General features: G+C 39.9%; 2 protein-coding genes across 2 annotated transcripts in view; one reads left to right on the forward strand and one right to left on the reverse strand.

Moving 5' to 3' along the window:
* Positions 1-378: 378 nt before the first annotated feature.
* On the reverse strand, positions 379-5,536 carry tlr3 (toll-like receptor 3). The gene is made up of 5 exons (XM_080029090.1): positions 5,276-5,536; positions 3,915-4,382; positions 3,194-3,388; positions 1,172-3,027; positions 379-1,027 (listed from the first exon to the last, which is right to left on the reverse strand). Exons 2-5 carry the CDS (start codon positions 4,368-4,370, stop codon positions 796-798), a joined length of 2,739 nt encoding a protein of 912 aa, XP_079885216.1. The 5' UTR covers positions 4,371-4,382; positions 5,276-5,536; the 3' UTR covers positions 379-795.
* A 14,923-nt stretch (positions 5,537-20,459) lies between these two features.
* Positions 20,460-24,656, forward strand: part of sorbs2a (sorbin and SH3 domain containing 2a) — a 50,022-nt gene continuing 45,825 nt past the window's right edge. Inside the window, exon 1 of the mRNA XM_080029365.1 lies at positions 20,460-20,564. The gene's annotated coding sequence lies outside the window, so the exon portion shown is untranslated. The remainder of the gene's footprint in view (positions 20,565-24,656) is intronic.

Here is a 24,656-nt window from a genome sequence, read left to right on the forward strand (position 1 = left end):
TATCTTACTATCTTCTATCTTACGTCTAAATGTTGTTACTACCCCTTAACCTCACTGAATTCATTACCACATTCATAGCTAACTTATTTTCTACCTCTTGTCTCTTTAAGCTTCTCACTCCAATCATTGAAATGGTTGTCCCTTTGATAAATACAATGTGCACATGGTCAGATCAGATCATCAGTGGAAGATACTGTATGTATTTGACGCATAGAAAGGTTAAGGTGAAGTGTCTTACTACAACCACTAGGTGTCTTGGTGAAACAGTATTTGATGTAACTGAGGAGGAGCTTTACTCCCTGACCATACATGAAATGAACCGTTTTTGATTTGTTATAGTTATTTAATTGATGACTGACAATTCTATATTAGGTTACATGAAAGGGTACAAATACTTACTTAATACATATCATCAGAAAAAATCAGTTAGTTTGTTTTCTCAGTACAGCAGACACACTAATGACACTATAATGAGTGCGTAGGCCTGTGTTGCACAATAGTGAACAATATTTCAGTTGAACTATACTGAATACTTTTGTTTTTTGGATTTTTTCTTGATTTGTTTTTTGAGCTGCAATGAAATGTAAATACAATAAGACCTGTACAGACGGAGACGTTATTAACGTTAGGTCGTGGGTACTACAACGTTGCTGTACAGTATACAGGACATAAATAAGCATGTTATTCACCTAGAGTGTGAAACAATCAGCGACTGGAAGCAACATGGAAGAACTGAACGTAAGTTGGTAATTGTTATTACAAGGAGGATTTCCCATTACTTCCCAGGGAACACAGTCAGTCTTGCAATCGATTGGTCATGCCAAGTGCTATTAGGAGCTTTTGGTGAAAAGCTGGCACCCTCTCTTTATGAACAGGCCAGTCCAAGACGCAGCAGGGACGCAACATGCCTCGGCGGAGGAAGAGCGAGCGAGATAACTTGTAGTCGTGGACGTCCTGCAGGAAGACCAGTACCACAGAGTCCCTGCTGGCTTCGATGACCTGGTGAAGTGCTTGATGGGCTTGAAATCTGGATGAGGAAAGACATGGGGAAAGAGACAAGAGAGAACACTTTGAGAACTCACTTCACAAGGTTTTCAGTAACATTAATGTTTATTTAACCTTATTCATAAGCTACGTAATGTGTAAATCCAGCAATGTGTGTTTGATTTACCGTCTACACCAGGGATCTCTGAGAAGAGTTTCAGTGACCACAAACAAGATTTTTCTTGACTTGTTCATGTTGTCCAAAATTGACTCAAGTTTTTGCATGCCAATGACTGAGTCTCGATCCTCCAAACAAAACTTGCACCTTTCGTTCTCTAGGGGGACCATCCTCTTCTCCACCCAGCTGCTGTCTTCCTCCGCATGAATGATGTAAGCATCATACTCAAATTCTCTTCCCTCTTCAACTGTGGCATCACTTAATCCTAACGTGCGATTGATCAATATGTTCCAATAAAACTTAATCCTCCAGCCATGGAAGCGCAAGGTAAATGCAGTCACCATCAGCATGATAACGGCTGTGCTGCTCGCTATATAAAGAGCCTGAAACGGGGTCATATCTTTGCACGAGAGGGCGTCAAAGTCCATAACGGAGCGGTTGAAGTAAACTAGTGGCGTGTTGCACTTGTACTGCTCCCTGAGACCTGAAACGCTGGTTATATTTGTGATATTCAACCATGTGGCAAACCACAGGATGCTCTCACATGTGCAATCAAATGGATTCTTGTCCAATACAAGCACGCTGAGGTTGCTCAGGGGGATTTTAAAAACTTCGGGCCTCACAGTTGTGATCAGATTCTTCTCTAAAAATAACTTCCGAAGTGAGTTGAGATCATCAAAAATTGAGCTTTTTAGATTATTGAGCAGATTGTTCCCCAGACTTAGTTCATGTAGGTTACTTAACCCTCTCAGAGCCTCTGCTGGAATCTCATCCAGCCCGTTACTATCCATCTGTAAGGTTGTCAAGCTCAGTGCCCCTTTGAGAAACAACACTGGCCCACCTAGGTTGGCATCCTTCCAGAGACGGGCTAAGTTATTGTGTTGGAGCTTCAGCACCTTTAGATTCACAAGCCCCTCCAACATACTCCTTCTGAGGTTGGCAATGTTGTTGTTGCTGAGATCCAGATAGGTGAGGTTAGACAGGGGGCTGAATGGAGAGGGTTCCAGGTTCAAGGCCATGGCTTTAAGACTCTTTCCCAAAGTCAGGACCCTAAGATTGGGCACACTAACAAATGACGTGGAGCTCAGATCGACTGTCTGATGGTTATTTGACATGTGAATTTCTTGAACTTGGCTTAGGCCTTCAAACTCTTTGCCAGTGAGCGTCTGCTTGATAAAGTTGAAATCCAGAATAAGAGTAGTGAGGTTTTTCAAACTGGAGAAGCTTCCAGGTTTAATCAGTGTTATAGCTGTTCCTGTCAGATTTAGCTTTCTGAGAGGTGATCCTGCTAGTGAGACAAAGGTTGTGTCGTTGATGTTTTTGAGTGAGGTATAACTACTCCAGCTCATATCAAGTAAGTTCAGACTTGTCAAGCCTGTAAATGTGTGCTTTGTGAGATCACGAACTGCAGTCCTCTGTAAAATCAAACTTTCCAAGGCGTCTAATGGCTGGAAGGAGAAATCATCAATAATCGGGGTGGCGGATGTACGACCCTTCACCAGAGCTTTTGTCAATTGGAGTTTTTTCAAACTTATAAGTCCCTGAAATGTGCCTTTGGTCAGGTGCTTGAGGTTGTTGTCTGACAAAATTAGAGTCGTAAGTCTAGACAGCCACTGAAATGAGCCCTCTTCGATTTTACCCATCTCATTACCGGATAGGTCCAGAGATGTTAGATTTGTTTCATTAAGCCCCATAAAGGCTTTCTTCGTGAGTGTGACCAGCTTCATCTTCCGCAGAGAGAGGGCATCAATGGCTGTCCCTGACAGCTGGGAGCAGAGTTTGGAAATAACTAGAGTGCCCATATTGCTCCCATCCATGATCAGTGTGTGTAGGCCTGAGATGGGCTTAAAGCAACCAGGCTCAAACTGCAACAAAACACAAAAAGAGAGTTATTGCAGTGAGACAAAAAAAGGGAAACAAAACAGACAACTGAAACAAGGTGCTACACAAAGGCCTGGGTCCACACACTATACTTTCTACAGTTCCAATGTTTGACCATTTTCATTTCCCTTTTCTAGGTAAATTTCTTACTGTTTTCAGAGACGCTGATGACAGGTTGAGGACTTGTACAAAGGATGAACGGTTAAGGTAGGAAAAGTCGTCTTTATTCAGAGTGGTGAAGTCATTCAATGCCAGATTGAGCTTCACCAAGCTAGGCAGCTGGGGGTGAGAGCCGAGTTTAGCTGACCGCAGATTGTTCATGGAAACATCAAGAAATTTCAGGCTCTGTCAGCAATGAAAAGAGAATAAAACAAGTGTTATTTAACTCATTGCATGAAAGGCCTATCAAAAAAAAATGTATCTGTGAAAAGTTTAAGTGTTCATTATGCAGAACAGCAGTTTAAGAGAATCTTAATCTTAAGAATCTCTCATAGTAAATAACATTTTACAAACTGATAATGTGGCTCGTATGGAAAAAACTGTATATTAACCAGAAACCATAGCCTTCAGATAAATGAAGCTTGGTAAAAAGTTACATTTGCATATAAAATGAAGTGCATTAGAAGATAAAGCAATTGATTAGATGTACTTCCAACGGAATGTCTGAAATGGAGCCATACTAATAAACTGAACTTCAATATGTCATGCATGAATCAATGTAAGTGATACAATGTATTTAAATACTATGGGTATGGGTTACATTTTAGGGATTTTGTTCTTCTTCTAAAAATTATAATTCTATTTCATTTCCTCGTTTCGTTTCCGTCAATATCACCCTAACTCATCAGTGGAATTGTCCTACTGTATGTACCTGTAGTGCAGAGAAGGGCTCTCCTTGTAGCTTTAGCTTATTGCTAGCCATACTCAGCAGTGTTAGATTGGTGCAGTGGCTCAGATCCTCCTCCTTCAGCAAATGCACTTGATTGTGTTCCATGTTCAGTGTCTGCAACAGAGGCAGTGTCTGGCACAAACCCTGGTCCAGCTTGGTGATACTGTTGTAGCTGGCATCAAGGTGGATGAGGTGTGGGTACGGGGTTACAGACACAGGTGGAATCCCCTTCATCCTGTTGTGAGACATATCCAGGCCTGTGATGTTCCTGGGAAGGTTTGGGGGGACGGCACTGAGGCTGAGGTGGCTGCAGTCAGCTCTGCCGTCTTGCACATGGCAGGTGGTCTTCTTCTGGGAGCTCACGCAATTATACGGCCCCGTCATAAAATAACACATGATGACCACCGCCAGGAGGAGAAGGGAACGAGAGGCACACATCTTTTCAAAAACCTTACAAAAAGAGAGACAGAGTGACATTTAATAAGCCTTAAATCATATGAGTAATTTGATTATTTGTGGGGGGCCGCACAACAACAGTACCACTGACATAGAGGTAGACCAAGGAATCGGTCTGCCGATTAATAGCATTTACAATGCTTTACAATGTAATACTTTACAGAGCCAACACCAAGGAAGCCCAAGTGAAAAATACAATGCACATTTCTTATTTCCAAATATTTTTCAGTGTACATTAATTTAATAAATTTTCATTTAAGTTGCATTGTGTTTCTCATTTAGAATTGTAATTGAATAGTTGTATTTTATCAATGGGAAAACTATTAATTTAAAAATGTCTGCATTGTGTCTTCATCAGCCACTTAAAATCCCATATTGGTCGACCAATAATGTATCATTAAGTGGAAACAGACTTGTCAGCAATATTACCTGTTTACACATCAGTAGAAACAGAGCAACAAGATGCTAAAATGCTTCATAAAACTGAGGAAAGTGAGTTGAGTTTGTTGATAGTCTTCTCTGATGGATTGTTAATATTAAAATAATAATGATTTGTGACACTTTAATACAGATTTTTGGGGGCATTTTTCCATGCTTTATTCTTTATTTTGATAGAGACAGATATAAAATGGGGTAGGGAGTTGGATGACAGCCAGAGAACGAACAGGGTCGAACCCGGCACTGCTGCAGCGAGGTCCTATACTTTAGGCTACGATCTCAAGATGCGACATATAATACGTCATTCAAAAGCTGTCTACAGAAATATCTGTGCAGAGGTGTAACCTAGGCCTATACTTTTAGTACAATTTGCTAGTAGCACTTTATGATAAACTGTTTCACGTGACCTGACACACACCGTGAGGCAACTTTAAATATAAAGTTCTTACCAGATTTTGCCTTTGCTACCTGTTGCATCTAGATCTCACAGAAGGCATTCACTTCCAGCAGCATAGTATTTGTGTTCTTCAGGGACGCAGACAAGAGTGTCAGTTTGATCTGACGAAATATGGAAATAAAGTAAGTAGGCTAAATAAGGAAATGAGAAACTGGTTGCTCCGGTTTCAGTTCTCCACCAGTGTCTTGGTCTTGATCCATTGGAGAATTAACTGTTTCGTGCAGGAGGGTAACAGAAGTGTTGGGATTAAAGTTTGAACGACATGTAAACCAGACTGGTAGCGCGTGATTACATAGCCTACTTCAGTTTATAAACATGGCTGTAGTAGTCATAAAAATCCGGCTTGTTGTAAACAGCACTGTGTGAATCACAGCCCGTATGTGACCGACCGTATATTAACGAGTAGACGTGCAAGACAATTTCGTGGAGGCGTAAAAGAAAAGTCGCTGCTGTTTGGCTGTTGATTTAGGTAGCGTTATTCTATAGCCACTATGCATGCACAGTATATTGTTTTGTTGTTGTTGTTGTTGTTGTTGTTGTTGTTGTTGTTTTTAAAAATTTCCATAGCCATTATTGCTGACTTTTCAGTAGGTCCATGCTATTCTGGAAACAAAGCATGACTGTCCTTCACACATGACGTTTTATCAGTCTGGCTTCTGGCTTTCTGCTGTGGGCATAGTTGACAAGAACATGTCATCAGACCATAATGTCACTTTCTCTGGAAGACACATAGCCTTTGAAGTTTTTGACAGATATTATTTTGCCATGAATTCAAATGATATAAATTAGTCTGCTTATAAATGGTAAAAAATACTAATATTATTAACAAATGAATAAATAATTCATTTGTGTATTCATATATTGCAGTTATAATTGTCATATAGGACGTTGACAATGAACAGTCAACCACCCAAACAAAGTATTACCAATAACATTTTCTGAGAGCAACTGCCAATCCAAAACTTCAACTTCAATGTAGCTTCACTTTTTTCCCCCCCTACAGCATATGGAAGTGAGAGATTCACTCGCCTGAGGCATGTGGTGTTCTCAATCTCTGCAACAGTAAGGATGCAGAAGTAGGAATTAATCTAGAACAAGACTTTAGTTCAAGTTAAATATCAATCATTCCCCTAGTAGCCTATGGGAACGAAATAGCGTTTCACATGAACCAAAGTGCTACCACAGAAATACAAACACAAAAAACACACAATTTTTGGCAGTGGTGTGTCTGCTGGTGTTTGAAGTGCCCATATGTAAGCAACATGACGAATCAACCTGTTAAACATGCTCTAGAAAAACATGTAGAGCTTTGATACATGAAGACTTTTTTTTCATTAACACGGTGACACAGATGCACACATACAAACAACTGCCTAGTACCAACACTGTCTCGAGGGTCACTTCAAAGGTGCTAGAGGAACTTTTAAATATTTCTGAAACAGTCAAATTTTTCCTCTGATGATCATAAATAACATGTAACAGATAACGAGACCATCAGTGCAAAGAATGCTGTTTTTATATACAGTAGTTTGTCTTCCTTTGTGATGGGTATGCTCATCCAGGAAACACAGCTGGCGTTGTAAATACATTACCGCTTTTGTCCAAAGGGGGTGCAATAATTAACACAAACTGAAAGTTTCTCTGAGCACCTTTAAATAAAAGTGTATAAGAGGCCAAGGTGGGCTAACTCATTCGGGTCAAGTTGAGGAAACAGAAATATGTTTAGTCATATGATAAAGTTTTTCTTTAAAGTTGTATCACTTTACATTCTGTAACATGCCATGTCTTCATTCAGAACACCAGAGAAGTGAAACTGCAGAAAACTACTACTAGCTCAAGTCTGGTCTGGCTATGCGAGACTGGGAGAAAACTAACAGGGTTTAGTTTGATATAACCACTAGAGGGCACTAACATACTGTATACATATTGTTCATACAATGGTGAGTGTCAACTGTGAGAGATAAAAAAAAAATATATTCTATGTTTTTGGATATAAAAAGACAAGAAAATAAAACAGTATAGGTACAAACAAGTTGCTATAACTGAAAAACTATGAGAAACATCACCCAGATTCAATATTGTATATTAGAATGAGTGCATTGTTGCACAAAAAAAAGAGAAAAGAATGTTGAATAAAATGCAATTTCACTACTGCAAGTCATTGGAGTGAGTCTAATTCAATTAACAGTGTATATCTCTAGAGTTCCAGGCTGCAAGTAATTGCATTACTGAGACAAACAGAGATAAGTCTTAAGATAACCACATCATGGCAGAATCCATTTTGAAAGGTCAGCAGTCAGCAGCAATGTCAAAGCAGAATTGACTGGCTGCTGGTGCTAAAAGAGACACACATTGTATTCATAAGAGAACCATTCTTTTTTCCCTTTCCACCTCATGTTAGTGACTCTATGTATAGCAAAATACATTATTACAATATAAATCAACATAATAATAAAAAAAGTTATAAAGACACATACATTTAGCTCCTATAACATCTTTCTAACCCTTCTCTTTTGTTTATTATCCTTCCTTCAGATTAATAGAGCAGGTCCTTCCTGGGATAGACCTCAGGCCACCTGATTGGTTTAGCACGATGCTAAGCCCGAGGCAGCTTAAAGGGCTTTATGCCAATGGTGTGATTGTCAAAGACCTGTAAAAAGCCGAGAGAGCTAGCATGGTCAGCACTGTGTTGGTGGTCAAGTTGTTAATGTAAGATTCAGGGCTTTCCTGCAGGAACCACAGGTATACATTAAACAAAGAGCAAAAGGAACATGGAGATAAGTGCTTTAATTCTGTATTAATCATGAAGTGCACTGTCAACAGCTCGGAAGGGGATGGATGCAAACTGAGACTTGAAAGCTGACAGGAATTAGGTGCACGTCCGATTCCCCCAAGGGAAACATCTTGGCACTGGAGTGAGGGATTAAAAGTAAGGAGAAATACCCCTACTGTACTGGGGACTGAGTTGACGGACATTGCTGTACATGCCTCTTCTGGCCCGAGAGAGAGAGAGTTATGGCTTGTGCGTGTCATGTGCACGTGTGATTGAATGCACTCAAGCAGAAGGGATAACTACTGGGGAGAGGGGGCGCAGTGAGTGGCTCCATCAATGGGGAGTGTGTGTGCCACATACTTCATCTCATACCGGCTTGTGTAAATCTCCTCTCCCTCATTTGCAGACTGAATCTCTGGAGTGTTGGAAGGCCTTGAAGCAAAAAAGGTGAGTTTGCCCTCTTGGTTCTTCACTGCTGCTGCATTATACTGTACTGTATACTATACACTGTATAGTATACAGTGTACTATACACTTACAGCATACTGTACATGGTGGATGTTGACCTATGTTATGTAATCCTGTACATTTTCTCACACAGTAAGTTCATTATCAACGTGTTCAAATCCTCTATACACTGCGGAATTCACCAGAATTGTACAGATGTGTTGGATGTCTCATATTGTGTGCCAGCCTATGGGTTTCATCTGTGTTTTTTTACCATCTGATGAAGTGGCTAATGAAGTTAATTCTATACTCCTCCCCACAGCAGTGCATTGTCATTGCCTGACGTAATGTGCACATATTGTACAAGTGAAAGCTGAAGTGAGAGAAACAAAAACAAGAGCAAGTAATCCCAAAAGCCAGGGACTATTGATGTTAGCTTGACTTTGCACTGCTGATATTTGAAGAAGAGGAGGGGGATCAATTTCTTGTTTCATCTTCCCACAGGGCTGGTGAAGACAAAACAGTCAACAATAGGGTATGTGAGATGAAGAGATTTCGGATGAGATCTTAAAAGGGGAATGGGTAGTGTACACAAAAGGAGTGGTTAGCCAGGCAGGCAGCAGCTATGTAGCATGTTCTCTGTGCCCTCTGCAGTAAAAAAAAAAAAAAAGAAGACACTGCAGTATATCTCCCCCTCCCCAGTTTGCTGACCAATGATGTTTGGAGGTCAGACGCCCTGCTGTTCTACTGGTGTCAGCCTCTGACACACAGCTTGTTAAAGAACAGAGGGGTTGTTACACCTTAGGGGAGGGGAGCGTTGCAACTTTTGTGTATCTGGATATCAATCACATGCTGGAGAGAATACAGAACAGTACATGGATGTATTAAACTTATTGTTCTATATCAGATGTTGTTCTTTATTAAGGACACAAAATCACATGCTTTGCTCCACCATGTGTCATTGCACTGCCCAGAGGATGACAGCTGTATTAGTCAAAGGACAATGAGCGGTCAATGTCATTCAATGTTGACAGATGTGGCAACCTAAATAATTGTGGAAGCTTTCATTATGAAACCAATATGTGAGAAAAAAAACTGATTCACCATGTCACTGAAAATGATCAAATGTCTTTGATTATCATCAGTGAGAAAATACGCTGTCAGGTGCAAGCGTTGTTAAATAATCAATATTTTCATTGCGTTTTGTTATTTATTTTTTAGAGCATTAGCTGATGGTACGTGCTTCTCTCACTGGCTAGTGCTCACTAAGTGCTGACTGGAGCCTCTTCTCACTATGAGTGGTCCCCTGGGGTGACAGGATGTCAATACTGAACTGGAATCAGCAAGCATGGTTCTACTACTTTACTGTTAACTCTCTGCAGGGCACCTCAGCAAAAACGTAATTATCGGGCTCTTAAGCTGCTAACTTCTGTGTGTTCTATCATTTGGTGCTGGGCAGGTAGTGTATGCTACTGTGGGTTAAGGTGAGCTTTTTCATTTGTGGCTCAAAATAATGCTGTTGAAAACGCTAAGCAAGACCAAAACTCTGACCAAAACTACAAGCTGAAACAGGCCAAATCGCTGTGTAGATCTGAGAGGAACTACAATAGGTTGACCATTCTCAATAGGCTCATCACTAAAAGTTAACACATTACATTTAGGTCATTGATGGTATAAAATACATTTTGTAATACTTATTTGCGCATGGCTTACATCATGGTAATACACACTGAAGGAAAATAATAAAAGTCCATTTGGTCATTGGTTGTTGGATCTGGTGAATTTTGTGCCTGCAGTTTACAAAGAGTCACCTTGTTTTGTGGATGTTTTGTGTGAAGACTTGACACTGTGAGGCTTCGGCAATGTGTTAATAGCTGTGGGACAAGTGGCCTTTTCAGTGGGGAGATTACACCTTTCAAACAGCAGACTGGGTGCATGGAAGGAAGCTTTGTCTACAACAATCTGGCAGCCCATACAACCCAGCCTGTCAGTGTTGGATAGTTAGCAGATGGGGTGTGATTTAAAATGCCACAAGCTTTTAGGGAGTTTTTAGTTTGCTTGTTTGAGAGGCAAGGCATCCCTTCAAACCTTAACTAGAATAATTCCTCAAAGTTAAGTATATTACGTTAACTGTTTGTCATCTTCTCCACTTAGGAGTGTGATGTTGCACATAGCTCAGACTTAAGATTTTAACAGCAGCTGACTTTTACCGTGTTCTCACATGATATGTAGCCTATTCTTGTAGAATATCAAAAGCCAAGGAGAAATATGTGAGGCAAACGCAAATAAATAGGCTTCAATTGATGAATAAATACTTGTGTGACATTTTTCACTCCCCTATAATAAGTGAATTCCCCTCAGGCTAAACACACAAATATTTTTCTGGGTCATGTGGTCAAAACTGATTTAGCGATTTAGCGTCCCTTTTGAAGTGGCAGAGCAGCGCTGTTACCAAAGAAGGAAGAGGGACATTCAGGGATCACATTCTTGATCCTAAAAAATAAAAATAAAAAATTCTGGAGGCTGGAAAGTTTGTTTTTTTGCCCAAAAGACAGCAGAACACTTTGCTACTGTAACGTATATGACTGTAACAGCCAAAATTCATTAACAATAATTCTCTCTGCTGCTCATCTCATGTATAGAGGAAGTAAGTAAACAGTACAGTATTATTTTCTGTTAAATTATTCTGTAACCACGTTTTTCAGCCTATAAAGGTCTTGAAATAACATATACTTACACAGACTCAGAGACAGGTAGTGTATTCAATTTATGTATTTAATGTTTAAATTGGAACAACTATTGGCACCAGTTTAGAATATTTTATAAATGATGTGCATAATCATGACCACTTCTATTGCCTTGTATGTGTGGCGCTTGTATTAATCTCCTCCTGTTGGCTGCCTAATGAATGTCCCAGCTCGCCCCTTTGGATCTGCAGGTTTTGAAAGGATTAATCGAGCCATTACTTAATTACAAGCCTGAGAAAAAGCTGAAAATCTATGAAGGGGATTTACAGCTTTTCCAATAAATCAAGGACAGAATTCTGGAGCAGATCTTTTTTTATATAAATACTTTGCACTAACAGGCTCATTCGCAAGTAGACAATGGGACAATCTGATAATAGTGGTTGAATCTGCCAACTCAGCATAAGCAAACCCCAGCTGGTTTCTCTGCTGCTGATATGGAACATCACAATACTACTTGGTATGTGAACATGGTGTGTGCAGAGATGGGTCTAAGAGCTGACCAAAAATACAATAACTGTGCCGTTGTGCTTTATTCACCTTTTGACATGTCAAGTAAGAGAAGCACAGGTGTATATAATAATATTAGTGATGATGGCTGCATTCCATTTAGCTGCTTCAGTTTCGTGTTTGCTCGCTCAATTTGACACCGTCGTGGATCTTGAATAGAACGGAACTGTTATACTTTATTGTTAATTGTTATGCCTGGAAATTTCCTACCATGGCTTCTTTTGTTCTAGGTATATATCCCTTATGTAAGCCACTGATAAAATTGCGACAACCCTATAGAGGCATATACAGTATAAATGACAGTGCAGGTGAGTATCTTAACGATAGAAACCTGGTGGGCCAAAGCTATTTTTCGATGTTACTGTTACTGAGTTTAAGTGTGGACGTCCTCTATTTATTTAACAGCAACGTGTCCATACTGTCTTTTAGCCTTGTTCTAAGTTCATGCTGGGGTGTGCTTCATAAGAAGTATCAATATAAAAAGCGTGGGAAACTTATGGGTAGATCATTTGAGATGGTCCCCATGATGCCCTCTACTGGCTGGATTTGGAACGAGTTGAAACTCCCATCTACTTGCTAAAACAGCTGGGACTGCAAACACCTGAGCATTTCAATTATGACATCAAAGACACCGCCAGTCCAAATCTGTCTGTACTTTCTGTGTTCTTTCCAAGACTAACAAGCCCGTTATCCAGCAGAGTACATCGATCACAATGTTTTTCCGCATGGTTGTTTGTGCCTTGGTTCGTTTGGTGGTGGTGTCTTTAGCTGGTTTTGCTGTGAGTGAAAGCTGGCTACAGAGTGAATGGAGGGTCCAAGGGAAGTCCCGAACCTTTCAGTAAAATCTGAATTTGGTCCTATTTCAGCTTTTTATGGGGCTTTCTAGGAAAGTTCAATTAGAATTTATGTATTGTGACCTTTTATAGGCTCATTTATGGCTCCTGTTAAATGGTGCCTTAAAACATTATCATTGGCAATAGACCATAAACTGAGGGGGACGGTTGCTACGGGACTGGACTGAATTCTTGATTGATGAATTATGCTTGGGGTACTTTCTAAACACAATATGCTTTTCAAAGTCAAGTATTTAACAGTTAATCGTCAGGATCATTTCAAAATGTTAACGGTACAAAGTTATGAGGCAGACACACTTAAAGAACAGCAACACGCGCACCGTTTATTCCAACGCATAATACTACTAAAACTTTTGGTAATTCTAAAAGTTTAAATTCAGATTTTATTCACAACACAACATGTCAGAAAGACGTGGATTCAAATCCATCAACATTTGTGAGAGTATAGTTTGTGTTCTTGTTACGTTGTGAGGAACTTTACTTTGAAAAAACAACAGATATATATTTAATGTAGTTAAAAAGTCTGACAATTGAAACCAAGAATAATTTATTGCTCAGCGATAGCATCCCCATTCTCAAAAATATGAAATATCTATAAATCATCCCCAAGCACACCTCTCCTAAGATGAGAATGTGTATTTCACTGAATATCATAAACCCGAAAGGTTAAAAAAAAACAAAGACGTGAATACAGATTGTAAGCCAGCTGGCATATCCACTAATTGTGTGGCATCACACTCTTTTAGGATGCTCTTGCTCTCATGTCTATTTTCATTGTTCTCTGCATGTACTCTTGCATACTTGTGTCTTTTCTATGTTGGTCTCATCTCCCCTCCTGCTTTTTTCAGTGAGCCTTCTGAGTGCCAACAAATCAGAGTCCAACTATGCAACGTTTCATCCGCCAAAAAAACACTTATCAATTCACTTAGCTACACAGGAGTGGCCTTGCTTACGGACATCAGTGAAGGGTATTGGAGGTGCATGAAGTAGGTAGGCTACAGAGTAATATTAGAAATGTGTTCCATGGGAGACGGTCTATCAGTAATTGCGTTCGGAAGAAACACGAGGGATAGAGGTATGTTACACAAGCTGCCCTGCCTTCACTCCATGCCCTGATAAGGAAAATCAGGGAGGTCTGGTCGCAAGCTACAAGAGGCAGATTATACATCCGGGTGGACTAGAAATGGATCATACTGGATGTAGTGGTATGATACCACTGGTATCACAATGATTCCACTGCATACATGAAAGCAACATGATTATCGTACATTCATAGTATAACTAAAACATAAAGTATAGTGAATATAGTGCTGTGACTCGTTATGAGATAAATGCTCATGACAATATGCCATGGACACCAATCCAAGTTAAGGGTGTTAGCATGCTTTGCTCATTAGCACTAATATTACAACTAATAATGGATTATAAACTTGTGAAAAAAGAAAAGAAAAAGTCAATCACTGGATCACCCATGACCAAAGTTATTTAAATGCATCCTTTGGGTACCATGGATACAAAATATGATGTCTATTAATGAATTATTTTTGAAGATATGTCTTCACCAAAGTAGTGACCTAACTGCAATTGCAACTAATGTGGTCAAAAAGAGAGAATTGTGAGAAATTACCAAAATGATCTCCATGATTGAGAGAATGGCGAATCATACTGACAATAGTAATTAGGGTTTTTATTCTCAACATTTTGCATCTAAAAAGATAATTGAGGCATGTCACTTTGTTTGGTAAATACGATACTTAAAATGACTTATTTCACCCAAAATAGTTATAACCAGCATTGGCGTATCTGAGTCCCATGGGCCTCCTGCTGTTTAAATAATAGTAGTATCACCACGGTTGGTAGCATCACATTTCAGGAAATTGCCAGAGGAAGAAATAGTGTCCTGCTGTTGTAATTACATAGTTGACTTGTTTGTTCATTGTGTAAATACAGCCTTTTGTTGGTGGGAGCTGCCTCTAAATTTTGACAGCTGCTGACTGCAGCAAGACCTGCTTCATACTGTGCTAGGCAGATATGCTGAACATGAAATACTGTCACTAATTGTGAAGTTACTGGCACTGTCTTTACAACCTGAAAAAAAGAGTCAAAGTGAAAACTGAAAACCTAATGGCCAGGTGGGATTGGAGCTTTTGGAAATGAGAACAAGAAATAATAGATTCATGAGAAATAAATGTGGGGGAAGAAAACAAAAAAAAAAAGAAGTAGCGGTGCAGTTTGGTCGTCATCCTCTATGACTTTGTCACTATAGCAACCATTTATTCTTTACACAATTTCATCGGATCCATTGTCGAAAAATATTGATGAATGCAGCCTAGACAATCAAACAGTTAAGGGTAACTACATCAGGTGGAGGCTGTAAGGTACATACAAATATGTCTATGTATTTGTAAGATGTAACAATACCGGGAAATATGTGTATAACAATATTTCACAAGACCAATGTTTTCCTGCTGTCACCATTTCGAACAATCCACATCACCATTGGATTACCAGCAGACCTATTTGCCCTGTAGAAAACAAGTGCTCAGAGGTTCAACACATATTCAGACATTGAATAATTTAAACATACTACGGGGATTCAATACATCATTTATTTTGTGATTTGAAAGGTTGGAGCCTGTCTCCATTTTGCAATCTTAGCAGTTGATTTGAGTAACAAGTGAGATTCATGTCGTCACATTTGAGGATGACACAGGTAATAACTGAGGATTCCCATGAAGTAATCGTGTCTAGACAGGTAGTCAAATGATTATGTCAACTTGTGTAAGCTTAAATGTTGGCCTGTGACTCCTATCTTGTTTCTCTGTCCCACTATGTGATTCACTGTGACATTTATTATTCTTTTATCTCTCATTTTCTCTCTTCTACCATTATTCCCTGTTCTGTATTGTCAGCTTCTCCCCCGAATCTGTCATAACACTGCAGTGTCAGCTTGTATAGACACAATGAAGAGCCTTGAGTGGCACTGGAATTTTCACTTGGCAATGGTGAGTCATTTTGATTGATATGACACAGTAGGAAGGCAGAGGCCATGGTGAGGTGTTGGGTTAGTGATGACGGTTGGTTGACAGAATTCTTCATTTTGCTCCCTTCACTCAATCATTGCCAGTGAGGATTAACCCTGTTAAAACTGTTGCAGCCAATCAATTATAAGTATAATGGACATCGGACCATAATAGTAATACATTAGAGTGAAAAGTTATAATACAAACACATTGGTATTTTTAACACAAAAATACAAGCCCACAGCAATAAACAAAAAGGGCAAAGGTTCAACTGACTTGCACTTTCTTCAGCCACAGCCCACTCGTCTCTCACAGATTTACTGAGACATTTCACCTGGTCAGCTCTTAGACATCAAAGCAAGTCTGGAATGTAAATCAAAGTGGCATGAGGTCATTTGCAGACAATGTCCTTATGCACTCATATGCCATCCACTCATTCAGCACCACCGTGCTACTTTAACATTGGCCAGACGAGTGCACCTCAGTATCAGCAGTTCCAAATGCGGATCTCTTTGGAAAGCAACAGTGGAAAGAGGTGAGACAGTGCCACTGCTAAGATAAAATAGTTATTTTCTCACAAGATCTATCTGCCAGTCTGCTCTCCTTCACTGTGGGCTATTCTAAGAGATGTGGCTGTGCTGGTAGGGTATGTTAGGCCACTTGGCCATTAGATGATTGCAGACATGATGTGGAGGATATGTAGCTGCAGGCCATAAAAACATGACAAACAGTTGATGATGTCACTCCCTCTAATATAAGGTTCATGTTGCTGTCCTAAAAGGGAAATACTATTATGGGAAGCATTATTACACATTTGGATGTGGATGAAGGTCTAGTTTGAATCCAGATACTTTGTGTGGATATTAATGTAGTGTTTCTGGAACGTAGTCAGATTCACTACATCTTGTATTCAAAGCCGGCTTTGGGATTGTCAACTCACGTCAACACAGGGCTTTCGCTAGATGAATGTGGTTCAGTGCTGGTGGCACCTCCACCACCTCTGTTTAGAGCCCATTCTCGGCTCTCAGAGGGGGATGGTAAGGAATTCCAAGGACTATAAATGTAGTGACATTGTCAGGAAGGGCCATGATGGCTCCTTGGATGACAATGTAGATCTAGATCTGGGTTTATAATGGAGCCTACTGACCTTGGTGATCTACTGAGTTTTACTATAGTTTTAAAAATTTAAATCTCAAACACTGGACAGATTGCCATTTGGTTTAGAAAAGTAATTTATGTCCCCCCTAAAAGATTAATTTTAGCAAAATATAATTCCAGGTCAAATTCTAATTGATTGGTTTATGACTATACCTGTGCAGTAGATGACATTCAACTGGCCACGCGTTGCGCTTTATGTGTAGTGATAATTGGCAAATGTTAGCATAATCACACATGCAAACTTGAAGTAGTCTATAGCAAACATGTTTCCCACTAATCATAAGCATGTTAGTATTGTAATGAGCATGTTAGCATGTTGGTGATAGCAACCCAGTACGAATAGCTGTAGTTGTGTGCTTAAAATGGAAGAAAATAGACTTGAAGTGTAAAATATTATGATGTGTTTGTGGTAAACCAACAGTGGATTATGCCAGCAACTTCTTTTTCATTGATTGAAGTAGAACCGTATTTTGTTCTGTCAGACAGACAACCTCATAGGCAAACCAATAGTCTACAATGTGTTGTCACTTCTTGGGCTCCACCCCTTGGTATGTCTGCACCTGTATCACCAATGGACCACTGCATACCAGACACAATGTATCCTCATCATCCCCCCATGCCCTGTCAGAATGGATTGCTAAGAGCATGTCTGTGGATAACATGCCGTCTATAAAAAGGCACCACTTGACAACAGTAACATTCATTAAGGGCTCTATACTGCACAAAAGAGCATGGTGATAAAAGACCAAACACGTGCGTACGTGCACACACCCACACAGACATGTACACACATACACACAGAGACGCACACACGCACACACACACTCACTCACTCACACATTCATAGATGTGGTCTTGTTGACACTTCAGAAAGGTCAACGGTCTAAATTTGACCACCTCTAATATTGACTGAAGAAATGCATGTGTTAGCTGTTTAAAAAGTTTCCATCTTTCAAGTTGATATTTGTTGTAACATAAATTAAATGAATGAATCTATTTATGACATGTTAAGCACAGTAAGAGGTTTCATCATCTTCAGCCTTAAACAGCAAAACATGGTCAGTTATATTCACCACTAAATCAATCAATAAATTAGAAATATAATTAGAGTAACCCGGTAATCAAGCTGCTTTATGTAAATCAAATTTACATAAAGCAGTGCAAGTTATGCTGCTGTTTATAGTATGCTAGAGATTTGAGCTTGGTAATAGAGCTGAATAGGGGAACACAAAGATTTGACGCTATTATAAAAGGGATTGTATTTGTAAGATGTAAGGGTCATTGCTTTGTATATGATTGCAAATCTCTAAAAGCTCTCTAAGGTAGGCCTTTTTTTTTTACCACTTTGTTTATTGATTTTTCACAATATTGCAAAACATCATTTTACAAATGTAACAATTTTTTTTTTATCCCCAAAGACAAACAGACAAAAATAAATCAATAATCAATGATTATTATAATAACAATAAAACAAACAATGACAACAAAAAAGAAAAAAGAAAAAGTGTGTGTGCACAGTTTGGAGTTATTGGGATCCATAGCAAAATACAAGTGAAAAAAATAAAATTAAAAAATAAATGTGTACATCCTTAGAGCTGGTCAAGCAGATATGTAATGAAAGGCTGCCAAACATTGCTAAAATTGTAAGGTAGGCCTATTTAAGAATTGATGAGCAATGGGGCTTTTGCTTTAGCTTTCTCAATCCAGGTCTGCAGATCTATGTATCTGATGTTGCACTCCACTGACCCTTTGCATTTGTAATAGTGACAAAGATAGATCTATTTATCTGCTTCCTTGAGTACACCAGGTCCCAGAATACTCATGTTATTTTATTTTGATTTCATTCAAAAGCAAAGCAGTGTGATAAATGTGTATGTTTTCTGCCATGGTCACAGGATAGGCTACCTAGCCAGGACTAACATGTAGTATGTAAATAATTGAACAACTTGGTGTGTGTGTGTGTGTGTGTGTGTGTGAGAGAGAGAAAGAGGGAGACAGACACAGAGGGGGGAGAGTTCCCCGTTAAGCCATCAAAAATCAGGACATGGTTCAGTTGCTTTCCTTAATAGACAGATGAAAAACAAATAACATTTTTTGGCAGGGCAACTCTAAAATTGACAATGCCATCATTCAATTTCTGGAGTAGGCCTACGCCTATACGGCAGAATTAAGACCTTACAGCGAAAATGGCTGTTTTAATTTATAATGTGTGTTACAACCATAGTATTTCAGTGCCACACACCTATCAGAGTTATGCACCATGGATTAATGATTGGTAGAAGCCAACAGCAGAAACTCATTTATCCAAAATCCCTCACACCACTGGCTACTAGAATTTGTAGTCCTGACCTGATTTCACAACAGGGACAAATAAGAATAAGTCACTTATCTCACATTTTGTCTGAAAAATCTACATGGGGGCAGCCTATAGGCCTATCTTCATCAAATCAGACAAGCCTACGCTTGATTCTGAGAAAGACTGCAGGAAGTTTAGCAGTCGAAACATGCCAAGGAAAGCCTAAAAGTTAATTCTACAAGAACATTTAAGTTTAGGCTATAGGCCTAGGCTAGTCTATTAGGCATAGGCCTATCTGACAGTAGCCTAGTCTAATAGTAGCCTTGTTTACCCATAGCCTATCCTTTATTATGTAGGCTAACCTTGTTACCTCCAGATAATCTCTATTCAGAAATAGCCTGCGCTTCTAAAGTTTAGCTGTTACTGTTATGAAGATTATGAACCATTTGGCCCATATAACGCACATGTAGGCTAGGCGAGGTTTATTTTTTCCCAATTCCAAGCCATAGAACTGGTAACCCATATCTTCAAAACACACCTAGGCTAGGCCTATCTCAAATTGCCCAGTAGCCTAATTCTATAAGGAGGTCCAGCCAGAAACTCACTTGCCATTAATAGATCAGCAATTCCCTCGAAACAGCTTGATGACAACATGACATCCTGCCAAGGAAACACATGGATGCAAATATTGGCACAGCTGCAGCTTATTCCTAGCTCACTAAGCCTGACTGTATTATTATTATCACCATGGTCTTCTAACCATTAACACACATCCAGTATCCTCCATAAACTTCCAGTGGTTCCGTCTCTTGTTCGTTTTGCTGCTGCACATTGATATAGGAAGGTAAAGCATAGATAGTAGAGGTAACGTTGTACTTTACTGATGCAGTGAGCAGTCAGTGTGTGAGTTGATGGATACTGATTGAACCGCGGGGGTTGCCATGGCTACACGAAGACCCAATGAGAAGCTCGCGGTAGACTGTTGCTGAATGAAAATAACAGAGGCCATTTTGCGCACCAACCCAAAGCATCATCATTCAATAAAATTAAAAAACCGAAACAGGAGGCAGGTTCAGTCTATTTCAGGGCGGACGCCGGTGGCTTGGTGTTGCTGGGGCCGTGGTGCGACTGGCGCTTGTAGTCGGTAACTTAATGAGCCGACTGGCTCTTCCTTGGAGGTTTGTGTCGAGGGGAAAGGGGGCAGGACAGCTTCGCCGCATTGCTACCCGAGCCCCGGTGACTCCTGGGAGAGGGACTTGCCTTTTCAGTTAGCTGACCGACACAGGCAACATCCAGGCGCGTCGAAAAACAGGTGCACGTTTTCATCACACGGACACCGCACTAGCTTCCGAGGAGCCGCTGTAAGCTCGCCGTGTGTGTGTATAATTCTGCGCGTGTTCGAGTGAGGACATGGAACAGGCTATTATTTACCTGACGATATTTTGTGGAATTAGTCGACAGAGGCAGTCTTTTCAAGGTAGGTACACACAGTAGCCACTACACTCCAGAAATGTTGTTAGTAGTTTTTTTTTGTTTCCCTCCATGCCGTGTTTAGCAGCTGCCGAGGGAGCTGACTCACAGCTGAAATGTGTGCTGTTAGAGGCAGTAAACAGGAGATTTTTTGTATTTTCTAAGTGTGTTAAAAGCAAAACAAAGACCCCTTAGTTTATGCATGACCAGGAAAAATGTGTCAGACTCAGCTCATCCGGGATGCGGTAAGGTAGCTATCAAAGAGATTTGCACCGGATGGCTGTTTCCAGTGGTTTAGAGGAAGATGCGGTAAGGGCTGGGATGATGACTCAAACCACACGCTTTTAAGCAGTGGGAAACTAATATTGTTAAACAGTATGGCTACTAACCTAATAACCCAGGAGAGACGTACAACAACAGACAGTCTGCTTGGTGGGTGAACTGAGATGCCCATGTTTAACCTACATCCCAAATGCTTAGGATAATCTCTATTGTTAGCTGCTCAGTTGCACTCAGTATTTTGTGTACAACTAAAAAGAACATATAGGCCTAACAAGTATGCTTTATGTAGTGTAGACCATGCACGTTTATCTTGCTAAATGAGATTAAATTACTCGTTTTTATTTTATTTTGCCTTGTGGAGTTACTCATTTTATAATACCAATGCTTACCCACTAAAACATTTGCTACACTAATGAATATGAATGATGTAGGTATTATGAAGGCCAGTGAATGCTCACAGGGCACTGTGAAGTCAATATTGGTGTATAATTCCCATATTATTGATACCAGGGTGTTTGTTCCATTCACCTGCAACTGAAGGTTGAAATTAGAGCCAGTCTGTTTTTGAGAGGGCTTGGATTAAAACCCTGGGGCTCTGACTGCTTCTGTAGCAGTGCATTTTATATCATATCTTGAGACTAATCTATGTGTAGCTTATGTCATATCATACATCTGACAGAAACCATTAAGGAATAGTGACCTAATGTTTTTTTTTTGTGCTACCTTCTAACGGGAATAAAGGGATGATGTAATGCGGAAAGCAGCGATGGATTGTATCTGTAAGCGCCATTTGAATACTGGGTGAACAGGGAGAGAGGGGAGGTGTCCGGGATGCACAAAGTGTAACATTATCTCTCCGGGAACCTCATACCACTCCCAGTGTGGCCTACCTGGCCTGTGTGTGTGTGTGTGTGTGTGTGTGTGTGTTAGTGTGAAGACTTTAATGGATGATATCTTTGATGCAGTATTCTGTGTATTTCTATTGACTGCATACTTGTGTCTGGGGGAGCGGAAGCAACACAGCAGGATTTAATATGACGAGCAACAGTTGGCTGCTATCGGTCCCGAGGTGCTTCTACACTAATAAACAGCCTCTCACAGAGGCTTAAATATACACACTTAATGGGCGATCATGGCATTTTGACTTGATTGACGGCCAGTGAACCAGGAAGTATGTCTCTGTTAACTCAGAGGCACCTGTCAGTTTAGAGTTACTTAGAGACCATGTGTGTGTGTGTACATGCATGTTTGAGTGAGCGACGTAGAGAAAGTGAGAGGAAGAAGTCAAGCCAGGCCATCAGGGAAAAGGAGAATGTGATATATTTTCTCCTCAAAGTACAGAATGTAACAGGGTTAATGTTTCCCTCGTTCTTTATCTCTCTCTCTCTCACACTCACACTCACACACAGACACACTACCTTTAATTTTCATTTGTTGGTTAATGTCCTTGCTATGGTCAGGTGCCAACTATCTTCTCGTTTTGCATTTCCCCCCTTCATCTTCCATTCTCTGCCCTTCTTGAGAGGCTGATGTCATGGCTCAAGTGGTGTGTGAAAAGCTTGCCTAATTCTAAGTCTCTCTGATAATCTTAGCCGGCTGCAGGACATGCTTGCTCCCTGAGCTTTCTCAGTGACTGAGCTGTGTGATGATGAGGACATTTTATGTTTATTTTTGTTTACTGTGAAAGTAGCTTATAACATCACACTGTAGAAAGCAAATCTTTTCTGACAGATATTGCACGTGATCTTTGGTGATGGCAAAGGTAATGCATTAAGGCATTCTTTTACCTCTTGTTGCCTTGGTGAGCCCATTTTCATATGGAGTAGTAGCAGGATTAAACACTGCAAAGTCGTTTTGTTTACTGGACTGTGTGAGAGTGTCACTACTTCCACCTGACTTTTTGGCAGTACACCACTCGTATAGCTCCCTATGGAGCTTCTTCAAGTGCTGATAGGTCTGTGGTTTTGCCTTGTGTCGACTACTTCATGGCAGGCCAATACATTCTTTTGGTGCACATCTGTATCAAATCAAATCAAATCAAATCAAATGTATTTATATAGCCCAATATCACAAATAGCAATTTGCCTCAGTGGGCTTTACCAAGGCTGGTAGTGTAGTTTCAGAAGCAGCAGACCACGGGTTCGAATCTGGCCCGTGGTCGTTTTCTGCATGTCATTCCCCTCTGTGCCCAATTTCATCTCTGCCTCTCCAACCTGTCTAATAAAGCAACAATGGCAAAAAATAATCTTAGAAAAAAAAAAAAAAAAAAAAATCTCCAGTGTGATTTTTTTTTCGAGACTAAATTGTCAGGAACATAAATGTTGGGTCAATCGTTTATTCAAACTTCTGTTTGACACGTTAAGTGTTGGCGGCGTATATAAACACAAACACACACAGTCTGTATCCTCATGCCACTTCTGGCTGTCACACAAGGAAGACCACATTTTACCAGTTTACCACAGTTGAAATGATTAGTCAGATGCACAGCATACTGTATCCAAATGTGCACACTTTGCTTATTGCATTTGCAATAGTTTTGAATCACGATTTCATTTTGAAATTTGAAAAATCGTTCAGCCCTAATAAGAATAGAATTGAACAACTATAATAATTGTATTGCTTTTTGCTAACTTCATAATTGCAATAACACAATGTGACAAAAACGCAATGGGCTGCAACAAATGTGTGAACTTGTGGACACATTGGCATACTGGATATGTGGAGAAATCCATGTATCAGAATAAGAAAAAGATACTCAAGAGAGGATATTTTCAAAAATAAAGTGCACTTTGGTTTTTATTTAATTGAAGTATATTCAAATTATGCAGTGCAGTGCAACTCAGAAATGCACATTTAATCCCATATGTTAATGTGACTCAAATCATTTGCTGCTGTGTCTTTACTTTGACCCATCCTTCCTAGCCAGGAATCAGGATCCTTTTTTATTTTTATTCTGAAATGTAAACTCTGTTTGAATCCTTTGAATTTTTATTAATCTATTCCAGTGACCCTCGGAACAGTCACAAGTGTATGCAGCAAATGGACAAATTAAAAAAGTCTCCATGTAGACAAGGATAGACACTTGCTATAAACTGTTTAGCAACACATCACAGAGGAATGAAGTAGTCTGTCCTGCTAAGGCAGATCAAGTGCTGGAAGACTGGAATACTACTCACTGGTAGGTTGTCAGAATTTGAAATACTGAGTTTTCCTAAATCTCTACTTTGGCAGGAAATTTCAAAATACACTGGTTTTAATGTCCGGTTGTGACGTTTGCATGTGGACAAAATGCCAAACCGCACAGAAAAAGATACAGTTACCAGAATACCAATGGCCTTTTGCAAAGTGCTTGCTGCCTGGTGCTTGCATATCACGGTGAAAGGAGAAACATGCAGAATGCAGCACCTTCAAAAACAAATGCACATGCAGCTCCTCAATTTTTGTTACTGTAATATCCAGCTCATCATGGATTTTACTAAACACAAAACACGCTCATCTCCTATAGCTCATATTCCCTTTGTCCTTCCAAAGCAACAACACATTGGCACCCCCTGTGTTGAACAATATTTTTTTTTCCCCTTTTTGATCTGGTCCCGGGTTTAAGTATTTTCCAGTAAGTGACACTTACCAATGTGTACATGCACAACTCTTCTGCTTTTTATAACCCACCACTTACTTAACTGGGAATGGCAGGGCCTTGCAGAAGCTGATAATGAATTAGGTGTTGAAACTGTACGGGTGAGACCATGTCGACGCGGCCACTGTAGTCCGGTGTGGCTCATAGGTCAAAGTGTCTGTGTGTGAGTGTGTGTCAGTC

This window comes from Ammodytes marinus, assembly GCF_949987685.1.
Source record: "Ammodytes marinus genome assembly, chromosome: 6".
NCBI classification, from domain to species: domain Eukaryota; kingdom Metazoa; phylum Chordata; class Actinopteri; order Uranoscopiformes; family Ammodytidae; genus Ammodytes; species Ammodytes marinus.

What these genes read in the sequence shown, in the direction of transcription:
- tlr3 (XM_080029090.1), bottom strand. Translation starts at nt 4,370, where the DNA reads ATGTGTGCCTCTCGTTCCCTTCTCCTCCTGGCGGTGGTCATCATGTGT. An exon ending in CATCAGCGTCTCTGAAAACA is followed by an intron (nt 3,028 to 3,193) that starts GTAAGAAATTTA and finishes GTTTTGTTGCAG; the next exon opens with TTTGAGCCTGGTTGCTTTAA. An exon ending in AGAGATCCCTGGTGTAGACG is followed by an intron (nt 1,028 to 1,171) that starts GTAAATCAAACA and finishes TTCCTCATCCAG; the next exon opens with ATTTCAAGCCCATCAAGCAC.